This window comes from Cydia pomonella, unplaced genomic scaffold (genome assembly GCF_033807575.1).
Source record: "Cydia pomonella isolate Wapato2018A unplaced genomic scaffold, ilCydPomo1 PGA_scaffold_116, whole genome shotgun sequence".
In the NCBI taxonomy this organism is placed as follows: domain Eukaryota; kingdom Metazoa; phylum Arthropoda; class Insecta; order Lepidoptera; family Tortricidae; genus Cydia; species Cydia pomonella.
The window spans coordinates 6,217-27,712 of record NW_026907761.1 but is presented as its reverse complement, the minus strand read 5'-3'; the positions used below and the strand labels follow the sequence as shown (position 1 = coordinate 27,712).

The 21,496-nt window shown below is 36.8% G+C and overlaps 1 protein-coding gene across 2 annotated transcripts; it reads right to left on the bottom strand.

The window, feature by feature from the left end:
• Window positions 1-1,013: 1,013 nt before the first annotated feature.
• Window positions 1,014-20,743, bottom strand: LOC133533196 (growth/differentiation factor 8-like). Of its 2 annotated transcripts, none has more exons than XM_061872151.1 (4): window positions 20,489-20,743; window positions 4,428-4,645; window positions 3,638-4,062; window positions 1,014-3,124 (listed from the first exon to the last, which is right to left on the bottom strand). In XM_061872151.1, the coding sequence occupies exons 3-4, from the start codon at window positions 3,998-4,000 to the stop codon at window positions 2,741-2,743; spliced, it is 747 nt and encodes a 248-aa protein (XP_061728135.1). In that variant the 5' UTR covers window positions 4,001-4,062; window positions 4,428-4,645; window positions 20,489-20,743; the 3' UTR covers window positions 1,014-2,740. The 2 variants fall into 2 exon arrangements, with proteins under 2 accessions (XP_061728135.1, XP_061728136.1); XM_061872152.1 differs by having other exon boundaries at window positions 4,603-4,645.
• Between the last annotated feature and the right edge of the window lie 753 nt (window positions 20,744-21,496).

The window sequence follows — 21,496 nt, the reverse complement described above, 5'->3', positions numbered from 1 at the left end:
TGTACGAATAGGGGCCAGTTATTATTTTGTTGCATTTTTTTTTTCGTTTTTAATTTGGCTGGATTAATAAGCTCCTCATTCTTGGTGGAATAGATATGAAATCAACTTTGTATGGGGGTCCAAAACCAACAGAGTTGAGAGTTAAGTCATTATATAAGTATTTTTGCCGACTACATTTCATTCTATGGGCATCAAGCGGAATTCCGTAACCGAACTGAGATTTTGATTTTTAGGATGAATGGTTTACCTAACCACTCATCATCCTTATTACCTCGACCATAAGGTTCCCATTAGAAATATCGGCTGAATAAGTAAATGAATGAAGCAACAACAGATGTTGCGAATTGTTGCATGGGCGAGCGAAGAGGCGGGTTTAACCAATCGAAAGAACCAGTATAGGCGCGCTTCCCGATTATGCTGTTCGTAGACGCTCATGTTACCCTGGATGTTTCCATACTTCACCCGCGCTCGCGCGACGATAATTTTATAAGTAACCACATGTAGTGGGCCAATCGGACGGAACAACAGCCTCGCAGCTTGCATTCTGCAATGGAATTCGATTTTGCGTCCATATAACGAAATCAAGTACATAAAGAGATCTATTAAATGAGATATCCCTCAGCTGTGTTGATTTTTGGACCATTTTGAAGCAGTTTTTTCAAATGTTGAACAGGTCAATATCGTTTATAACAAAGCTCTTTAGTCGGCAAAATAAGGTCGAAATATGAAATAAAAGATGCCATATTTGATAGACATATATTTCCATATAAAAAAACAGTTTACACCCACAAAATAATACGAATTGTAAAACATGAGTCACAAAATTTATTTAATTAATAATAAAACACGAAAATGTTAGTATTCTGTTTAACTCAAGATACACCAAACTTATACAAATGACCTTATTTATTACTATTATATTTTTAAACATTACAATTTTTCCACATCCAAAAGTAAGGAGATCTATAAAAGGCACAAAATGCAACTAAATGCCCTTAAAATGAGATATTTTTTGAAAATTCTACATTCATCATTTTTTCTTAATCTTACTTTAGATCACGCCAAAATAATACAATTTAAGGGTAGGTACTGATATATAATTTGATAATTGTAATAAACACCTAGATGATTAAGCACCACCCGCTATAAAATTTTAGACAAGAAAGTACAATCATTTTAAAAACATGATTAGAAATATTGTAGTAAGATTAAAAATGTCACAAGAATTCATAAATAAGTAACTTAAATATATCAAATTCATCTTCAAGGGAGTAAAAAGCTTTACTAATTTCAAGTATAGAAAGGCACCATTAATAAACGAATCAAAAGAGGAAGATAGTTTCATACGAAGAAAATTTCGCAAAGTAATGGATAACTTGTATTTTGGAAATATTAAAATATATACTTAGTTATATTTATTATTAAACTGTGACAAATACATGCTTATATTATTTAAGTAGGTAGGTACTAGATTAGAGGCACTGTTTAGTTTATTTTAACCGTCATATATTTGATATAGATTAAAGTATGTCCAAAACAGATCCAAATAATTTCCTAAATAAATCAGCTATTTTCCGGTATTTTTGAAGTGCCATTCCATTTGTGGCTTAAAGTATAAATGCAAGTAGGTACATTGAACGAGCATGCATCTGAATGTCATGCTTATCATCGTTCGTTAAATTCAATTAAGGTTCCTAGCTTAATATTACCGAAGATAAACCTAGAACGTAAGAGGAATATATGACATTTCGAGATAAAAAGTTGCTTAAAGACACTCATGTCATTGCTGCAAAGGTAATAAAAGATAAAGAATTATCGTCTCGACTTAATTACTCGTGTTATCAAGGCAGACGTCGTAATTTTTTTATTGATTTTAATTTATAATTTCATCATAATGAATATGGGTCAAGAATATAGAGTCAGGTTTTTATTTTGGTTAATTAGTCTGACAACTATTAAAGTCGAAACTGATAATAAAGATATCTATTTTTAAACAACTTCCTTAAACGTAGTGTAGTGCAAATTTGAACAAAGAATATAAAGATATTGCAGTAAAAAATCAAGGTACTTAAATCATGTTACAGTTAGTCAACAGTAGCAAGTCAATTTATAAATTATTTACTTGGAAAATACGTTGACGTAGTGATCTTCAAGTCAACGTTATAATAGAATTTAAAGACCCATACGCAAATCTTACGTCTGATGTAAATCCCTAGAAAACTAAAGCTAAATTAAAATAAAAACTAAATATAATGTAAAATTTTGAAGATGATCCAAAAACTAGCATTTCTGAAATCGATAAGGATTTAAATACGAAAATGGATGATGTTGATGTTAAATTAGAACTTATAGTAAGAGCGTCCATTACACTAAGATGTACAAACGTAGAATAAATTTACAATGTCACACGCGCACACAACACAAGGATTCGCAGTCTTCAGCCAAATATCACAAAGGGATAGACTACACTTATGACTCCAAGCGATAGTAAATTAATATCAATAAAATGGTAGGGTAATGAAAATTAATATGAATCAGTAGGTATACAAACATACTACCAAAACCAACAACTCCAACGAAATTATATAATAAAAACTTATAAAACAAAATCCAAAATCGAAATTAATAAGTTGTTCCCAAATTATTTATTTATAATGAACGTAGTAACAATTTTGAGACAAACGAAAGGACTATCACTGGACTGTTCGCTTGGAGTCTTAGACTAGGCAGGCAACTGTCGCTATGAACAGCCACAGCTCTCCACCACCATGCCCGGGATCGTGCCGTAGATGATGTTCAAATCATGATCGAAGTACAGCATGGAGATACTCGACATCCGTCTCGGAGCACAGCAAGGACCTCCACTTCCTTGCGGCGCTGCTAAATGCACTAAATGTGTGTGAGGGTACTTCTGAAGGAAACTGTAAGGACACTCTCCACTGCAGTAGTTCGCGTCGTACTGTTTGGGAGCAATGATCCAGTCCCAACCGAACTCTTCAAAGTTAACTACTAGGGGGTAACGGCAGCATCTCGCCTCTTTGGAGTTTTCGTTGCAATCCATGCCGATATTTCGCCTTATCCTCTTATGTGAATTGTCCTTAAGACTTACTTCTATATATGGCATCTGCAAAAAGACATACATGTCATGGTCACTCGGAATACGATGTAAAGCATAATTTAGGAACCACAATTTTAATTTCGGCACCACAATACTATCTCGAGAGCGCCTGTAACTAAGTAAATATGCTACATTCTAGTTAAACGACATATGGTAGGTACATGATACCACATATGCACATAGCTACATATATCTGCATCCTACTGTTATTATCAATGCAATAAAATTACGAACTACTTTCATATCTTTATTAATTCTCAGAAGTCATTATTTTTACCTCGATATCTAAACCTGTTGTACCTAGTTAATTAACGATGGGATGGACGGGTTACCTACTTATTAATGCAGATTAACAATTTTATCAGTATTTTTTAATCTCAAAACATTCACTAACAAATTTTGGTCTCCTACGCATGACTTAAATACAATATGTTGTGCTCTATTGCCAAGTGGTCGAATATAAATCGTAGTCTCACCTAAACTCTCATTATATTATTTCATAGAATTCATGAAACTTACCAAAGCATTATTTGATTCAGCGCTCGGATGCGGTACAACCAAGCTCATCTTATTCTTCGAGTCTTGTACTCTCACTACTATCTCTAACCCCTGTTCCCGTGGCAACCTAAAAAACTCCGCCACCATACTCGTCACATCTAACTTCAACCATTTCCCCATCTTCAGTTCTTTTCTGGACATCTTCACTGAATTTTCTGGGCCGTATGGTACGGCTGCTTTGTTATTATTGTGATTTTTAGTTACTCTGCTAGGTTGGATGTTTATGGTGAAATGGTCCTCCGTCGTGTCTATGGTGGAGTTGTGTGTCTGCAACTCTTGGACGTGGATGTTGAGGACTGCCGCGTCCACCTCGTTTTCGACCATTTTGTTGGAGAATCTGAAGGTGATGAGCTTCAGACCTTTGAAATGGCCGTGCCGTCTGGTGTCTGTGGAAAAAAATACAGTACAGATATAAGAAGATTACCCGAAGTGTATATTATTGTTTACTTTTCTTATTTTGGTTTAGTGCAAACTATTACGCAGTGCTTTTTCAGTTGGATTACTAGTTTTAAATACATTTACTAATCTAACATTGTCCAAATTTCTAACACCACAAGCAAACACAGACATCCATACACTCATAATTCGTGATATTTCGAGGCCGCCACCTCTAGTACCGGAATTATGAAAACTTTCATTCTCCTCACACACCTTGCGGTTGTCAAAAATTCGTACTAGTTTGGACATTCGCAATTCAGTCATTGTAATATTTACTTCAACGTTTATAAAATTATATTGTTTTTTTATTCACATTAAAACTGCGCTGAAGACGAATTTGGCCCTGCTTAGTTATTTATTTTGTACTTTTATACTTCGAACATAAAACGGAACTTCGAACAGTATTGGCAAAAAAATATTTTAGCTATCTTTCGGTCATTGAAAAACAAATAAGAAAAAAAAATTAAGATCATTTTAGATATTGAAACTGTTTGAGTCGTTGGATCCGATGCCGCGCAGAGTCAGCGATACCTGAAACAAAAATATGATAAATTAATCATGAAATCTTTTATATATAATACTTAATTAGATTTGTTACAATACATTTTAATGTCTCTCGATAATATTCATAAACGATATTTTACGGATTTTTATTGGTCACCCAAATAAAGATAAAGATAATTTATTTTTTAAGTACGCATATTACAATGCGCTTATGAACGTATAATAAAGCTACGCCGGCTCTATCCCTACAACCCTGACCCGAGAAGATTTAAATATTTCCTAAATTGTAGGAGGGTATCCCAATACCCTCCTACAATTGCCCCAACCGGCATGAGACTCGGCGGGACACATCTTGTCAAAACATTACAACTTATAACTAGCATGCATTAAATAAAAATATACTTTTTTAATTAATAATAAAAAAAACACATACAGTCCTACATATACAAGTAAGTAAGTACTTTATTATAGAAATTCTATGGACTAATTGCTAATGCAAGACGTTATCATTGCCAAAGATCCCTGCCCATGATACATTATTACGTTTTCTAGAATCTGTGCGGAAAGAAACAGTCGAAGAATGTATGGGCTTCCTTACATTCCACGACTCTTCTCTTTCCGCACAGACTATCAAGGATTGCCATGTTGATGAAGCTCCCAGAGCATCCGAACTAGGAAAGATTTCAACAACTCAGCAGCTGATTTCGGGAAATTAAAATACCTAAAGCACCGCGCAGGTGTTCTAAAAATAAGAGTTCGTTCATCCAACAGGAAGGTCGAGCACCGTTTAAAATACATTCGCGAAAACCAGCGAATTTAATAAATCGTCAATGTTTATAAGTCTGTCATCGACTGTTTAGCATAAACTGTTTCACCTTGTCTGACTAATTGTTAAGCCATAAATATATCTTAGTCCTAGATTTTCCGAGGAACACGTGTAAACTAGAAAAAGACGAGGAATAGGTATTTGGGATGCCTAGCAACCAACTTGCGGAAATTATTCATCTATCTAGGTCAGGTGATGCCAAATTTTTGACGCAAGCACTACTAGTTTTTGAGCATTTTGCTTCGGTGTACCTTTCAAGAGAGGGGGCATTTTTAACTAGTAACTAACTACTAAGTACATTTATCAAGTAGCTAACTCCTGCCCGCGACTTCGTCCACGTAGATAAAATGATTTCCGAGTTGAACCTGAATGATTCTACTAACAAACTATCTCATTCTACTAACTATTGGTTTAAAAGCGTGATGAGGTAACAGACAGGCAGACAGACGGATTTACTTTCGCATTTACATTACTAGTAGGGATACTAAGGATTGGACTAGATATAATTTAGTTATATTACGTATTAAAATAGACTACGTACTTAATGTAAAACAAATCCCATCAAAAACATTTTCATGTAAAATGTTGCCAAGACGAAACCACTCTTGCACTGTCAAAAAGTTATCAGTACCCCTAGTGTAAATGTTATCGACATCATAACGTGACGAACGCGTTTGCGTTAAGTCTCATTTTGTATAGGATTTTGAGTTTCCAAAACGTCCCGCTTGGCGCGCTCTTTCTAAATCCAATACAAAATGAGACTAAACGCAAACGCGTACGTCACGTTTCAAAATCGAATTTAGTTACACTAGGGGTACTGTACCCCTAGTGTAAATAAATTCGATTTCCAAACGTGACGTACGCGTTTGCGTTTAGTCTCATTTTGTATTGGATTTCGAAAGAGCGCGCCAAGCGGGACGTTTTGGAACCTCAAAATCCTATACAAAATGAAACTTAACGCAAACGCGTTCGTCACGTTATGATTTCGATCAAAGTTACACTAGGGGTACTGATCTCTTGTAGAGTCAAGCTTCTAACTCTAGGTATACCCTAACTTCACAAATTCTACCTCTACCTTAGTAAAAATATATTTCTTGGCCGTTTCCACCTCTCACCAAATCAGCTTCCTAGGACTTCAGGAAGAACCCTAAGGATTTTAACGATCATCAGTAAGCGAGTCAGTGATTGGGTTTTCTAGATATGAACAAAATCTAAAATTTGAGAGATATGCAATTTTTTTTTTATACTTACAGCCACTAGAGTCAGGCCAAGATAAGTTGGCAGCGATTTTGATAGCCTAGCCTGTGCAAGTGTTAAGTAAACGTCATAATTTCATAGAAGTTTACGTTTAAAATAACACTTGCACTGTCTAGGCTGCCAAAATAACTGCCAACTTATATTGGTTTGACTCTATTGACATTATGCCTCGAGAATTTAGTTTATCCAGTAAAACCCAAGTGATGGTTCATGAGGGTTCAAAACAACGACGAAGCGCTTCGCTTTTCTCGGGGGCATAACCGTGCCCTCAGATTAATTGTACACCAATTTGAATTTCGGTGACTAACTCCGTATCCGTTTTTATATATCGTTACTACTTTATTACGTTTGCGTTAAGAATGCAGCAAAATCATGATTGTCCGCCGGCCCAGCTACGCCCCTAACCAATCAAATTGTTCCTAATTAGAAAGCCACGCTCACGGTGACCAATTGATGGTATACCATTGACATATATCATATATCTAAGGACGGGCATCACAGGCACTAAGAATGGTGCTAGTTCAGTGGCATCACTCACGAATTCGAGCCAATCGTCTAACGCAACTAGTTGCGACCAATCGCGTCTGAACTCACCAACCAATCGGTTTGGCTGCACGATTGACTCGATTTGGCTACTTGACAGTGTTTTGTAAATAATGTCAATCGATCTGGATTTTCCTGAGATCAAATATCTATATAGTACTGATGGCATTTAAACAACACAAAGGTCAGAAATGAGAGTTAAACTCTGACGCCTGCACACGATAATTGAAACGCCTTATAATTATTTCTGTCTTAAATGTATGGAAGAAAATTGCTATTTTGACCCTGATATATTGCTTTTATGCATATAGTTGTCATACAATTTATTTTTCAATAAAATGTAAGAAATCGAATGGTACCATATTATGTTTTCTTTTTGAAAGTTAAAAATATATATAATAATGTTTGAGACTTTGGAGCCTTGTATTTTTTTATAACCTCAAAATGAATAAATAAATAAATATTATAGGACATTATTACACAAATTGACTAAGTCCCACAGTAAGCTCAATAAGGCTTGTGTTGAGGGTACTTAGACAACGATATATATAATATATAAATATTGATAAAAACTTAAATACATAGAAAACACCCATGACTCAGGAACAAATATCCATGCTCATCACACGAATAAATGCCCTTACCAGGATTTGAACCCGGGACCATCGGCTTCATAGGCAGGGTCACTACCCACGAGGCCAGACCGGTCGTCACCAAATGAATTTTTAAATTTCACTTTTTTATAACGGATGGCTCATTTTCTATCCATTTAGCTAAATTTTGTTATAATATTCAACATGTGTCAAGTACCCAATTCGTGTGCGTGACACCGCTGTACTGGCCCCATTCTTATTGCCCGTAAGGCCCGTCCTTATATATATATGTGAATGAGGTATACTCTAATTAGGAATGATTTAATCGGTTATGAACATCGCTAGGCGGATATTGATGATTTTACTGCATTATTAACGCGAACAAACTAAAAATAATTCCCCAAACTGCTATTTTAAATTGAAACGCAATATGCTTTTACGCGTAATTATTAATGATTAATGTGTTCCTAATATTTATCAAAAAATGCTAATGTGACGTCAAACGTCAAGAATGAAGTATTCATATGTAGTTTAATTGATATGATAATTTCTTAAAATATCATACTGCGGCGACTGAACTTAAAAACGATTGTGCCGTTTAAAAATAGAACCCATTTAACCCAAAGTTTGATAAGGATTAGGTTAAAAGGTTAATGAAATATTTTGTTAGAATTTATCAATTATCATTCTATTACGGCGAAGGCGTTCAAGTACGATAGCTTTTATCTTTCATTCATAATTATTTAACCTTATGAACGCGACGTCAAAAAATTTAATCATTACACTATATCAAAATGAAGTAACCGTTTTGGATATTAACAATATACGCTCCAAGGGTTAATTTTTGAAGAGGGTGTGACATTTGTATGGCAATTTTTATTTCAGGTAAATCAAATTTATAGTCATCGTTTAGGAAGGGAACAAAAAATATACTGTACGAGGCACCACTCTACTTTTTATAGTTAACTAGCAAACGCAAAACGCATTTGTATGGCAATGGTCAACCATTAGTGAGGTGTTTTTGCATGTATCAACATTGTTATGGCAGTATTTATTATTTTTGTGGTATTTGTGAGACCCTGACGACTTTTGTATGGCACCTTTCCGACATTTGTATGGCACTGTGTCGATATTTGTGTGCCACATTCGACATGTGTATAGTCGAAGTAGCCGTACAAATGTCGACAAAAATGTTTTTTGGCCATCTTTCGTACATTTTGAACCCGATTCACGTATTTATTAATCACAATTTTCTTACACCATATTTACAACTGTTATTATAAGGCAACACATTTTTATGTCAAATGTATAGCGATAAATGTTAGCCCATACAAATGTCGTAGTGGCCGCTCCAAAATACGTCGTTTAAAAAATTAACTGTTCTTCGATCAAAAATACCGTCTATGCGTCCACTACCATTGGAGATTCAAGCCCAAGTAATGTACTATGTATCGGTAATTAAATGATCAATAGACCAACCAGATTTAGGGAGGTATCCTTGAGTTATTACAAAAACAGTGCCGCGCGGGACAGCCACAAAAAGGCTGTCCTGATTTAATAACTGGCGCTGTTATTGATCGCTGGGACTCGCCAGTGTTAAAGAGGTGGATTAGGCTCCATGCCCTTACATAACATTATTTTTATTTTTATTTCTATGTTATACACTAACACTAGTTTCCATGTTATTCTTTTTTTGTGTTTTTATGTACATTACTAACAAAATATGGATCCTTGGTCTGAAATAAAGATTATAATAATAATAATAATCAGGAGGCAACAAAGTGCGCGCCTTCAACGCCTGGGTAATGCCCCTACTCACATACTCCTTTGGCATACTAAGGTGGACTCAGACCGAGCTGGACGCCCTGGATCGGAGGGTCCGACTACTGCTCACCACACACCGTATGCTACACCCACGCTCGTCTGTTATGAGATTGTACATCCCACGGAAGTGTGGAGGTCGAGGCTTCCTAAATGCCAAAGATCTCCACAACCGCGAGGTGTGCAATCTCAGGAATTATTTCCTTAACAACGAGTGTGGGATGCATCGTGACGTGGTGGCAGTAGACAGGAACCTCACGCCGCTCTCCTTGGCAAACGAGAACTGGCGCAAACCTGTGGTACTAAGTACTGCGGATCGCAAGGCGGCATGGGAGAGTAAGGTGCTACACGGGCGGTTCTACAAGGCCCTCACGGGACCTGACGTGGACCTGCTCGCGTTGGTGAACTGGTTACGATTCGGGGACCTCTTCGGAGAAACCGAGGGTTTTGCCTGTGCAATTGCGGACGAAGTTATGATGACGAACAACTATCGGAAGTATATCCTGAAGGACGGTACGGTCGACATTTGTCGGGCATGCCGCCGTCCCGGAGAGTCACTCAGGCATATCATTTCCGGTTGTTCTCATCTTGCTAACGGTGAGTACTTGCACAGACATAATCTCGTAGCCAGAATTATTCACCAGCAACTTGCTCTTCTATACCGCCTTGTGGACCGCGAAGTACCGTACTACAAGTACTCACCTGTGCCAGTTCTCGAAAATGGTCGTGCCACGCTCTATTGGGATCGATCTATTATCACTGACAGGACTATTGTAGCCAATAAGCCTGACATCGTGATAATAGATCGATCGCAACGCCGGGCCGTGCTCGTCGATATCACCATCCCCCATGATGAGAATCTCGTGAAAGCCGAGAAGGACAAGTCCAGCAAGTACCTAGACTTGGCTCACGAGATAACCGCCATGTGGGATGTTGATTCGACGATCATTGTCCCAATAGTCGTTTCAGCGAACGGTCTCATAGCGAAGAGTCTCGACCAACACCTTGAGAGACTCTCGCTAGGTGGTTGGATCAAGGGTCAGATGCAGAAGGCGGTGATCTTGGACACGGCGCGGATAGTGCGGCGGTTCCTCTCTCTGCAGCCCTGACCACCGGCAGCTTGGGCCCTGCCCCGCTGCTGGCGGCACACTAGGTTAAGTTTTTTACAATGTGTTTATATGTGTTTTGTATAGTATTTTTTGATGTATTTTATATTTTACTTTTATATCCATATTGTAAAAAACATAACCTAAGAAGAAAGAGAAATAAAGATAAAAAATAATAATAAATAAATATTTTTTTAGGAATAAGTAGATCGATTCTCTTAATAATTCTCTACCTATAGGTATCAAGTATTTAATTTGCCTACAAACTTATGATATTTTTGCGAGCCATACCGACATGGGACCCGCGAAATAGCGGTAGATTACGTTGTTTCGATTTAAAATTCGGTTTTATCACAAACGATACATAAGGAACATTAGTATATTTTTTATTAGTTTATAACATATATAATGAAAATATACCCATACTGTTCGTTAGATGTAAGTATTTAGAATAATAGCCTTGGGACAGCAAAAAATATCATCAGAAATGTAATTATATCGAATTGAAAAATAGTATCACTCAACATTTTTGATAATGAAAATTTTGTTATAACGGTTTTAGACGTTTTATGCATCCTTTAAAACAAGTATAAACACCACTTATTATTAATAAACATTTCAACCAACATAAATAATAATGGATAAACCTAGGTACAATACTCACATTATACAGCTTATCAATAAAAAGAGGATCTCAAGGCCACTTTTACTATCTCTTAGGTTCCGGGACCGAAATAAACATCGAAATATAAGAAATTTCTACTATCTTAGTTATATTTTAACCAGCTACCTGATGAAAACCGTGTCATTCACGAAAACGCGTGCATGGCCTCGTGTTTTTATTTTATTTTATTGTTTAAGGGATAACAAACAACTATTCAATTTTGTCTTTTAAAGTAAAATACAAAAAGTACATTTTAAATTTGCAGAAATCGGCTCCAAGTGCCAATTCCAACTTTAACCTTTATTAAGTTTTTATTATTTTCATTCCATAGAACCACGGGGTAAATTCTAATTAGTCCTACACATATGTCGTTGTGAAAACAAGTTAGGTATACATAATATATAAATAGCGCTAACTGAAAAAAAATGTGATTCCTATTCTCATCTCTACTTAGTAATGTTATTTAAATTATTATTTAAATAACATTACTACATATTTTTATTATTTGTTATTTTAATGTTATTTGAATGTTATTTAAGTTTACGTACAGACGCGATCGTTTGGACAGGTCTCCACGGAAGACCAGCGTCAAGATACCTGAAAGGTAACTTGACATCAAGCTGAGGGGAGACCTTTTCAGTGACGTTTATATTTTTTTACTAATAAATGTGTTTCAATATATTTAAGCAACATTGTAAGCGTCCTGAATACATTTATTTTCTTCTTCTTCTTCTATACAAATCTACAAATGGTGTTACATTATAAGTGTTGATTAAGCGGTAGTGCAACGTATTGTCATGTTAATAAAGGTTAGATTTGACAAATCTGCGCGTCATCGCGGATGACACGAACTACAACAGCAGAGTCAGCAGGTGTTATCACAGATCGCACATAAACACAAGTTGTGGAGTTGGTAGTTACTGGCCGTGATTCCCAATAGTTTTATGTACTTATATTTTTTCATTGGACAAATAACGAAAGTATGTTATGTTTCAATATATCTTATTAAATATGTACCCAATATACGTAGTACAGTCAGCGTCAAATACTTTGTAGCAACCAAAGTAGCCAAATAGTTCGGTACACCATATATTTAGTATAGTGTACCGAACTATTTGGCCACTTTGACTGCTACAAAGTATTTGACGCTGACTGTACCATAAGTCAGGATTTCCCCTGACAAGTCAGCATTTGATGTCCGGACTTTTGTGAGGGCTCCTCTACATGATGGGCCAGCGTAGGCCAGTCTAAGGGACGCAGCTATGCGGTGGAATGAGATAGCAATATCACTTGCTCCCTCTAACGCATAAATGCGTCCCTTGGACTGGCCTACACTGGGCCATCGTGTAGTGGAGCCATCTGCATATTCAATTTTTGCACATGGTAGCCCATATGAAAAAATGAATGTGTTACTCTTATTTCTGTGTCTCTTAACCCTACTTACTGATAATTTTGATAAAAAATAACTTATTTGTTAATCCAGTAGGGTTAAGGATGGTCATCATCTGTCATCATGCCTGTCACGTTCTAACAAATGTAGGTAATACGAAAATGACGCATGACAAATGATAAAAATACGACCATGATACCGCCGCAGTTCTGAATTATCTGTGTGGCAAAACGGGCGCATATTACTCTAACGCTGAAAGGGCCTAGTTCCAGGGTTGGCAGGCTGTTATTTTTTTCTTTTTAGAATTAACCAAAAAGATACCGCCAAACGAGGATTCCGTACTTTTTAGTATTTGTTTGTTATAGCGGCAACAGAAATACATCATCTGTGAAAATTTTAATTGTGACAGACGGACAGCGGCGTCTTAGTAATAGGGTCCCGTTTTACCCTTTGGATGCGGAACCCTAAAAACGACATGTGTAGGTACGCACCGTACACGGCGGCCTGTTTACAGACTACACCAGAGTTTATATTTACAAGTAATGGTAGTGAGTGCACTCGCACCCGCTCTATATTTTCCAATACATTTTAAGGCGAAATTATCCTCCTATGACCCGATTCAACTCAATAATGTAACGAAAGGTAACATGGTTTGGCTCATATCTCTTCTTTTGCCACAGTAGCAAACAATTCAAACTTGAAAGGCAGCATTTTACCAAAATAAATGTTATTTGCGATTTTGTAGCCACGTCACCTTCTGTCATTTTCTCGAGTCAAATTGGGCGCCTCAAAATTATGCTCTAAAATTATTAATTTAATTTTAATTATTTTATTTCAGAAAATTGTGACATTGTTATTATTCCTAAGTACGTATAATTCATTAATTCAATTCAATTTTATTTATTTTGTTTATTGCAATTCGTCTTTCCAATTATTGTATTTTATTGTATCTTTAAAAGTGATTAATGCATGTTAGACACTAAGTAATATAATGCCAATTAGCACGAAGGTTTAGCTGTTAGTGCTGATTGATTGAAAAAAAAAATGGGGCCAGTACAGCGGTGTCACGCACACGAATTCGAGCCAATCGTGCAGTCTAACGCCACAACGCGATTGGTTGATGATTTCGCATCACGCGCGCGATTGGTCGCAACTAATTGCGTTTGACTACACGATTGGCTCGAATTCGTGACACCACTGAACTAGCACCATTCTTAGTGCCCGTAAGACATCCTTAGATATATGGCAACGCTATATTTAGCAAAGCCGAACTTTAAATCTATTTTCCACGAAACACATGCAAGATAAGCAGAATAACAGTCGATTCATCCATAATCCGCACAGACGGTCACAAATATGTACACAATCTTCCACCTTAAACAGTTGAGATAAAGCCGAGAAGCGTGTGTATATTTATGAACAAACAATAATCTTATCATTGAACATGACCTACAGCGAGCGCCTAGGTACGAATAGGTTAGTGGATTTGAGAAAATGATGTCATTGCTCAAAAGGATAGTGGATTAGTGGATTCCTATACTCCACACAGACGTTTGCATGGTTTTTTAAGGCTAAAATGGGAATTACCTACTGCGTAATATGGCATGCCTGCATGGTACACCACCGCGCACTGGCTGGTGATAAAATTAGTTAGGTATTTGTTTTACAAGGGGGCAAAGTTGTTGTTTAACCGCTCGTATATTGATACCCGAGCAAGCTAAAGATTACAAAATTGAATCAAGGGCGTAGCGAGTGGATCGAGAACTGGAATCTTGAGCGTTGCGAGGGCTTCAAGGCACGAGGGGCACATTGGGGTTTTTGGGCCTTTGAGTGCCACGTTGACCAAACAGACTATTGTGACAGTCCTTTAAAGTTCATTACTAATGCCCGTGGAATCCAGGAAGTTCCAGATTCTTTGGGCCGTAATGTTCTGTACCTCATAGGGGTGCAATACATGCCGCCCTAAGTAGCTTCTTCTTTTTGACATTAGTAGTCAAGGAAATACTAACTGATATTAACGAATAAACGTAATAAAAAAATATTATTCAAAATCGTCATTTAAAAATCAATTCTACCAGGAAACTAAGGAAACAACTCACAATTTGCATCTGATTACTTTGCCCCACATGTGGACAAAATGCAACTTTCTCATTAGTTTTTGAACAATCAAGAGGGTCTTTTCCAGTTGGTGTGGTGAAGAGAAATATGCCCTTTTCGCTCGTCTTTTATTTTCTATTGGAATTTTGTTGCAAATAGTACAACTTTGACTTTATTAATTTAGTTTGGATGCTTTTGATTTGTGTTAAAAGTTAATATGTGGGCTGCTTCTCAACGCCAGTAAAATTTGTATAATTGTATATATAGTATTAAGTTTCTGCTTATGTTTAAACCTAATCCAAGTCTTATTTGTAGGTCACTGGTTCTTGTACCTAAACGAGGCTTGGATTAGGTTCCGAACGGAAATTAAAGCAGGCACGATTGTTGCAGCCCTTGCCCCTTACTTCTTATTTTAGTCTTGAGACACACAACACACAACTGCCGCCCCAAGATCTACGGACGTGGCCAGTGGCCTTATACTTACATACGGCTCACGTACAGACGGATCTTAGTATTATTTATTATATATATTTTTATTACTACATTATATTTCCTTAAGAACGTGGCGGTAGCTGACCACATTGTAGAAAACGTCATATTTTGTATAACTTTTCGATAAAATTACCAATATCACGTTCCCAACAGAAATGCAGTCGGCTGCAGTATTACCTGCATGTCAAAGTAATTGTTTCTGCCCGGATTTTTAGCGTTCCCGGCAGTATTGCAGTTGATTATTCAAATAAAGCACAATTAGACGAAATTATTAAGAAATTACCCACCTTACTTGCCTACGAATAAACCGAAATTTAATTAAATATAGTTTTTATCAATTATCATCAATCGTTTCACGTAGACGAAGTATCGGCAGAAGCTAGTAATATATACAATATTTTAGGACAATCATATCTTTACGCATCGTAGGTAAACGCAGTTTAAATCCTGGTAAGGGGATTTATTTGTGTGATGAGCATAGATATTTGTTCCGGAGTCATGGGTGTTTTATATGTATTTAACTATTTACGTTTTTAAAATTATATTTTTAATTATATATATATATAATATCTTTGTCTAAGTACCAACAACACAAACCTTATTGAGCTGACTGTGGAACTTAGTCATTTTTTGTCACAATGTCCTATAATCATATTACTTAGTTATCGTACCTAGTTTAGTTTGGTGCTATTAATTATCTGTTTGTACGTTTAGGTGAAACTATGCATTTATGTACAACATGCAAATACCTACTTAATTAAATAGGAAAATAGATCAATATTAACATATTTAGATCAATATTAAATAAATAAATAAATTGCCTAGATTGCAATATGGTTGAGGATGTCGTACACGTGAAGAGCTGGTGGCTTAGCGGTAAGAGCGTGCGACTTGCAATCCGGAGGTCGCGGCTTCTAATCCCGGCTCGTACCAATGAGTTTTTCGGAACTTATGTACGAAATATCATTTGATATTTACCAGTCGCTTTTCGGGGAAGGAAAACGTGAGGCATCCGGACTAATCCCAACAAGACCTAGTTTACCCTCTGAGATGGAAGGCCAGATGCCGGTTGCTTTCGTAAAAACAAGTATCTACACCAAATTAGTCGTCAAGCGGACCTCAGGCTCCCATGAGCCGTGGCAAAATGCTGGGTCAACGCGAGGAAGAAGACACGTCCTGACGGAATGTGTCCGGAGCGCTGCCCAGCGGCGCGGTCGTGTCAGTAGTCAATGGTAGTAACGTACGTAGGATGGTGTAACAGTGCCTTGGCCTCATCGTCTGATGATGCCTTTATGTAGCTCCAGATTGAAGCGCTGGTGGCCTAGCGGTAAGAGCGTGCGACTTTCAATCCGGAGGTCGCGGGTTAAAACCCCGGCTCGTACCAATGAGTTTTTCGGAACTTATGTACGAAATATCATTTGATATTTACCAGTCGCTTTTCGGTGAAGGAAAACATCGTGAGGAACCGGACTAATCCCAACAAGGCCTAGTTTTACCCTCTGGGTTGGAAGGTCAGATGGCAGTCGCTTTCGTAAAAATTAGTGCCTACGCCAAATCTTGGGATTAGTTGTCAAGCGGACCCCAGGCTCCCATGAGCCGTGGCAATGTGCCGGGACAACGCTAGGAAGAAGAGATGTAGCTCCAGATTAGATTAGTTATGTAGATACAGACATGTATTTTTTTGTATTACGGGGGCTTAACGCATTGCTAAAACTCCCAGGTTAAATATAGGATTTGAACTCTTGGGCCCACGTAGTTTCGCACATAGGGGCCGTACCGAATCAGGCAAACCTCTACTTTAATTGATATACTGCTCACAATTATGACCGGATTTTATTGGACTTATCAAAATCGTCCGCCGTACAGTTTTAAACCGATTTAAAACAAGAGCGCTCTCACAATTCGTCGAAATGTTCGTTTTATTTTTATCGTTAAATACAAATCATTTATTTGCATTTTTATGTACAATCACCGTAGGTTAATTATTAATTTATTATGTTATTTAGGAAAATGATATGAGCACAGCTTGGCTGGTTTTAAGCTAAGGAACATAGTATTTTAGTTTGTGAATTACCTATACTTTGAAAACTCGGTATAATGACTGTGATATCATTATTTATATATAATTCTTTATTAGAAGTACATAAACAGGCTGAAACATATCTTAAACTGTTGGACTTAAACTACAATCTGCGATATAAACACAGGCTGTTACCAAAATCACGGCTCAGAAAAACTAAAAAGCAGGGATCTATCCTATAAATAAAAATGTTCAATAAACTGCCTTTACAATGAACAAGTCTCCCATTTGACGTTTTTAACCTCCTGAGACCCAGAAGCAATTGTTTTGTTTTCAAATTTGGAACCCTTAGTTACCGTAAAACCACCCAACTATAGTCCAAAGCTCCCAACTATGGTCCACAAATAAACTCAATTTTTCTCGTTCAAGTGTGTATTTTACTACTTATATTTTTGTAGTTCTAAGGCAAAGTATGTTTATAAATGGAAGGTAAAACTAGGAGTAAACCAAAACGAACATTGGTATAGATACTTAATTTCCTTTTGAACTTGTGGACCATAGTTGCAGTATTGGACTATAGTTGGGTAGTTTTACGGTACATATTAAAAGTTCAAAATAGATTTTGGAATATGTACAAAAATGTGTACTCAGGGTCTTAGGAGGTTGGAAAAGATACTAAGTTATTTCAGGAATCATGCTTTTTCCTCATTGTCAGAATATCTGAACAGCAAGCTTGACATTCAAAAGTTTAATTAGCACCTAGGTATTTAGTAATATTACTAATATTACAAACTAAGATATTTCAGATACTTAAACTTAAGCAATGTGTAATAATTATGCTATTATTGACTGAACATCAAATTGTAATTTATGGCGAATAAATGAAACTAAAACTTCAACTATCCATCTGTATTCCCCGATAAATATGACCTCGGTCTCTTTAAAGCAAGAGTGAATAGGCTACTACTGAACCGGTGAGCTCCATCTTAGTGTAAGGCCTGAGTGGACGCTCGGAGCGGAGCGTTCGGCGGGGCGTGCAGCGGAGCGGGCGAGCGTGAGATAGAGCGTCCAGCGAGTGGCCTCAGTGCACGCTCACCGCTCGTGTGAATCGGTCGCATTCACCATGGCATCGACGTAGGACGACATTCTTGATTTCTTTTTAGAAGAGACTTCATGGCTCAAAATGTGTCGTTTTTCTACAAAGCAAGGTCCTAGTGTCGTAGTGAAGCAAAGAAGACGGTTTGGAGAATTTCCCACTTTATACGAAACCTTAAGAAGCAATGGATTAAAAGTGAAAATAAATACTTTAATTTACCTTCCATTTATTTAAACAGTCTATTTTTGTAATGATAGCCAAAATGCTGGTTTATATTGTATTTCAATAATTATTTGTTTGCACGACATGACTGCACGCTCTTATCGCCGCTGCAAATCACAAACAGGTTTGAACCTCTCCACGACGCCCCGCTCGACGCCGCATTGCCCGCAAACTTGCCCGCTCGGCATTCGCTTTGAGCAGCGTCCACTCAGGACACCAGTATGAGATTCATTTGTTTAACATGCACGCCGCACGCCCCGCCCCGCTGCACGCCCGACTCGAGCGTCCACTCAGGCCTTACACTTAGGCCCTGTCTTCTCTTTCCATCAGGTGTGACTAGAGCCAATCGACGATCAGTTTTTTAATACTAAAAAAAACTATATTTTGTTCACCAATAAGAGAAACCGGTAACTACTTACTCACTTATATTAGGCATAAAAAAATGACTTATAATATCTAAACTATATTTTGTTCACCAATAAGAGAAACGGGTAACTACTTACTCACTTTTATTAGACATAAAAAAGTTACTTATAATGTCTACAGGCTAACACAAGCAAATGCGATGATTACCTGTCAATTATAAAGCTACTGCCTACTTACAGACCCAACACACACACAGAGCTCAACGAGGGGCGGGAGGGAGTTAGGGTCGGCAACGCGCATGTAACTCCTCTGGAGTTACAGGCGTACATAGGCTGCGGATACTGCTTACCATCAGGCGGGCCGTATGCTTGTTTGCCACCGACGTAGTATAAAAATACTTAGTTTGTGATTAGTAGTGGTTCCAGTCAGTCTCCCGTCTGCGAGCGTTTTATGTATTAATTCGGTTCAGCCGTTGAAGAGGTATCAGTCGCTCGCATTTATAATATGATTATATTATTTTATTAAACAGGGTGACATAGGAGACTTGATCAGAAGTGACACCACTTAATTAAGCAATTAAGTGAGATTTAAAAAACATAGGTGTGTAGGTGGTTAGATGTAGTATTTAGACTTAATCTTGCAATATTCAAAACTAAATAATTTCGAGTAAATTCCTGTATATAATAGTAGGTAGGAATGTTTCTATAATAGGTTGAAGAGTTCCCTCTACAGCCCATCAACTATATCCCTCATAAAAACAATATTTTTACTTTGTTCAAGCGGTTCGAAACCGGTGAAAATACCTACATAAAAACCAACCTTCCTTCTCTAAGTCAAATCGGGTAAAAAGCATCATTAATGCACCTAAGCACTTCTTTCCGCATTATAGCCGCTAGATATATATCAAGGTGCTAAAACAAGTATAAGCCAGTTTTGATCTAGAAAAGCATTAACACATGGGTATTCAAGGGCGGCATAATGCCGGTGCCGACGGCGCGCGAAATGGAACTCAACTTTTAAAAGTAAACTTTTTTCAAATATGTTTTCTAATTTAGGTAAAGATGATAAGAAATATCTCGAGGCTGATAAATTAATTAAAAAATTAAAAAAAAAATTTGCTTAAAAACGAACTTTTAGATAACAAAAATTCTGTCTGAATGTCAAAAAAAACTTAATAGAAATGTGCATAACAATTTCAAAATCATCTTTTTTAAATCTAAAGATGACTATTTTTTTAATTTTATTCTTTAGACCAATTAAAAAATTATTTTCCAATTTAACATGACCTGAATACTTTTCAGTTCCTACAATCAAATCCCGCTGAAACGATTTTCACTAAAAGCATTCTTAATTTTAAAAAAAGAACAATAATCTTACCCTTCAACACACTGGCCGCTAGCACAACACACAACGGACAACTCAAAAATCGAATGTACATTCGAACTAGATTCCATTTTCAAAAAGAATCGCGCCCACACCGCGCATTGAAGCGCTCAAGACAAGAGGCGAATTCAGACTGCGAACCGAAACGCGTGGGTTCTTGCCTCGCAGCCGCCGAAGATTGAATCATGCTCTCTTTACTTCACATACAACCTAAATTAATCTTAATCTTCTACAACATAAGTCACATAATTTATTACATGCGTCGTGGATTTATGATATTTCGATACGGTATGAAGTATTTAATTGTTGTTGTTAACATTTAGCAGTATCAGTGAGATTGGGTACAATGGTCAAAATCAGCTTTTTTTTAGATGGTTGGATAAGGAATTGCAATAGGGGCGTTTATTAATATACGGGTAGCAACAGCGTGGACAGGTAGTGATAGATTAGCTACAACTTATCGTAATTCGAAATACAAAATTTTCAAATTATCGAATGAATTGAAATGAACAGCAATGAAAGATGATACTCGTACGGACAATCATGCTCAAGAAAAATGAAAATGTTAAACGTTTTGTACAAAAAATACTTGAAAATAGACTTGTGAAAATCATTTTTTATCTTTTAAAATTGCATTGGAAATCAAATGAAGTCATGTTCAACTTAATACACTAAAAATTTTCCTCGAATTAGAAGTCGATGATTAACATTAAACTTTTTTATCCTTGGCACTAGACTAAAAATAACCCTATATAAATGTCGGTAATAATGATAGCCAAGTAATTTTTTTATTTTTTTACAATATGTTTTATTCTATACCGGTAAACTGGGGTTTCTTTTAACGACGGGGAAACAATGATCATCAATTTTTAAACTATAAAAGGTTTCTGAACGCTTTCATAATGTATTTCGGTTAAGGTTGCCAACCACATCAAAAAAACTCTTAAGCTTGTATTAAAAAATTAACGCAATTTTTCTCAAATATCCCCGCGATTCAAAATA

Excerpts from the sequence above, each read along its gene's own strand:
- LOC133533196 (XM_061872151.1), bottom strand. The coding sequence starts at position 4,000 with ATGGTCGAAAACGAGGTGGACGCGGCAGTCCTCAACATCCACGTCCAA. Across the intron at positions 3,125-3,637 it reads CTGAATCAAATAATGCTTTG|ATGCCATATATAGAAGTAAG; the intron begins GTAAGTTTCATG and ends GTCTTTTTGCAG.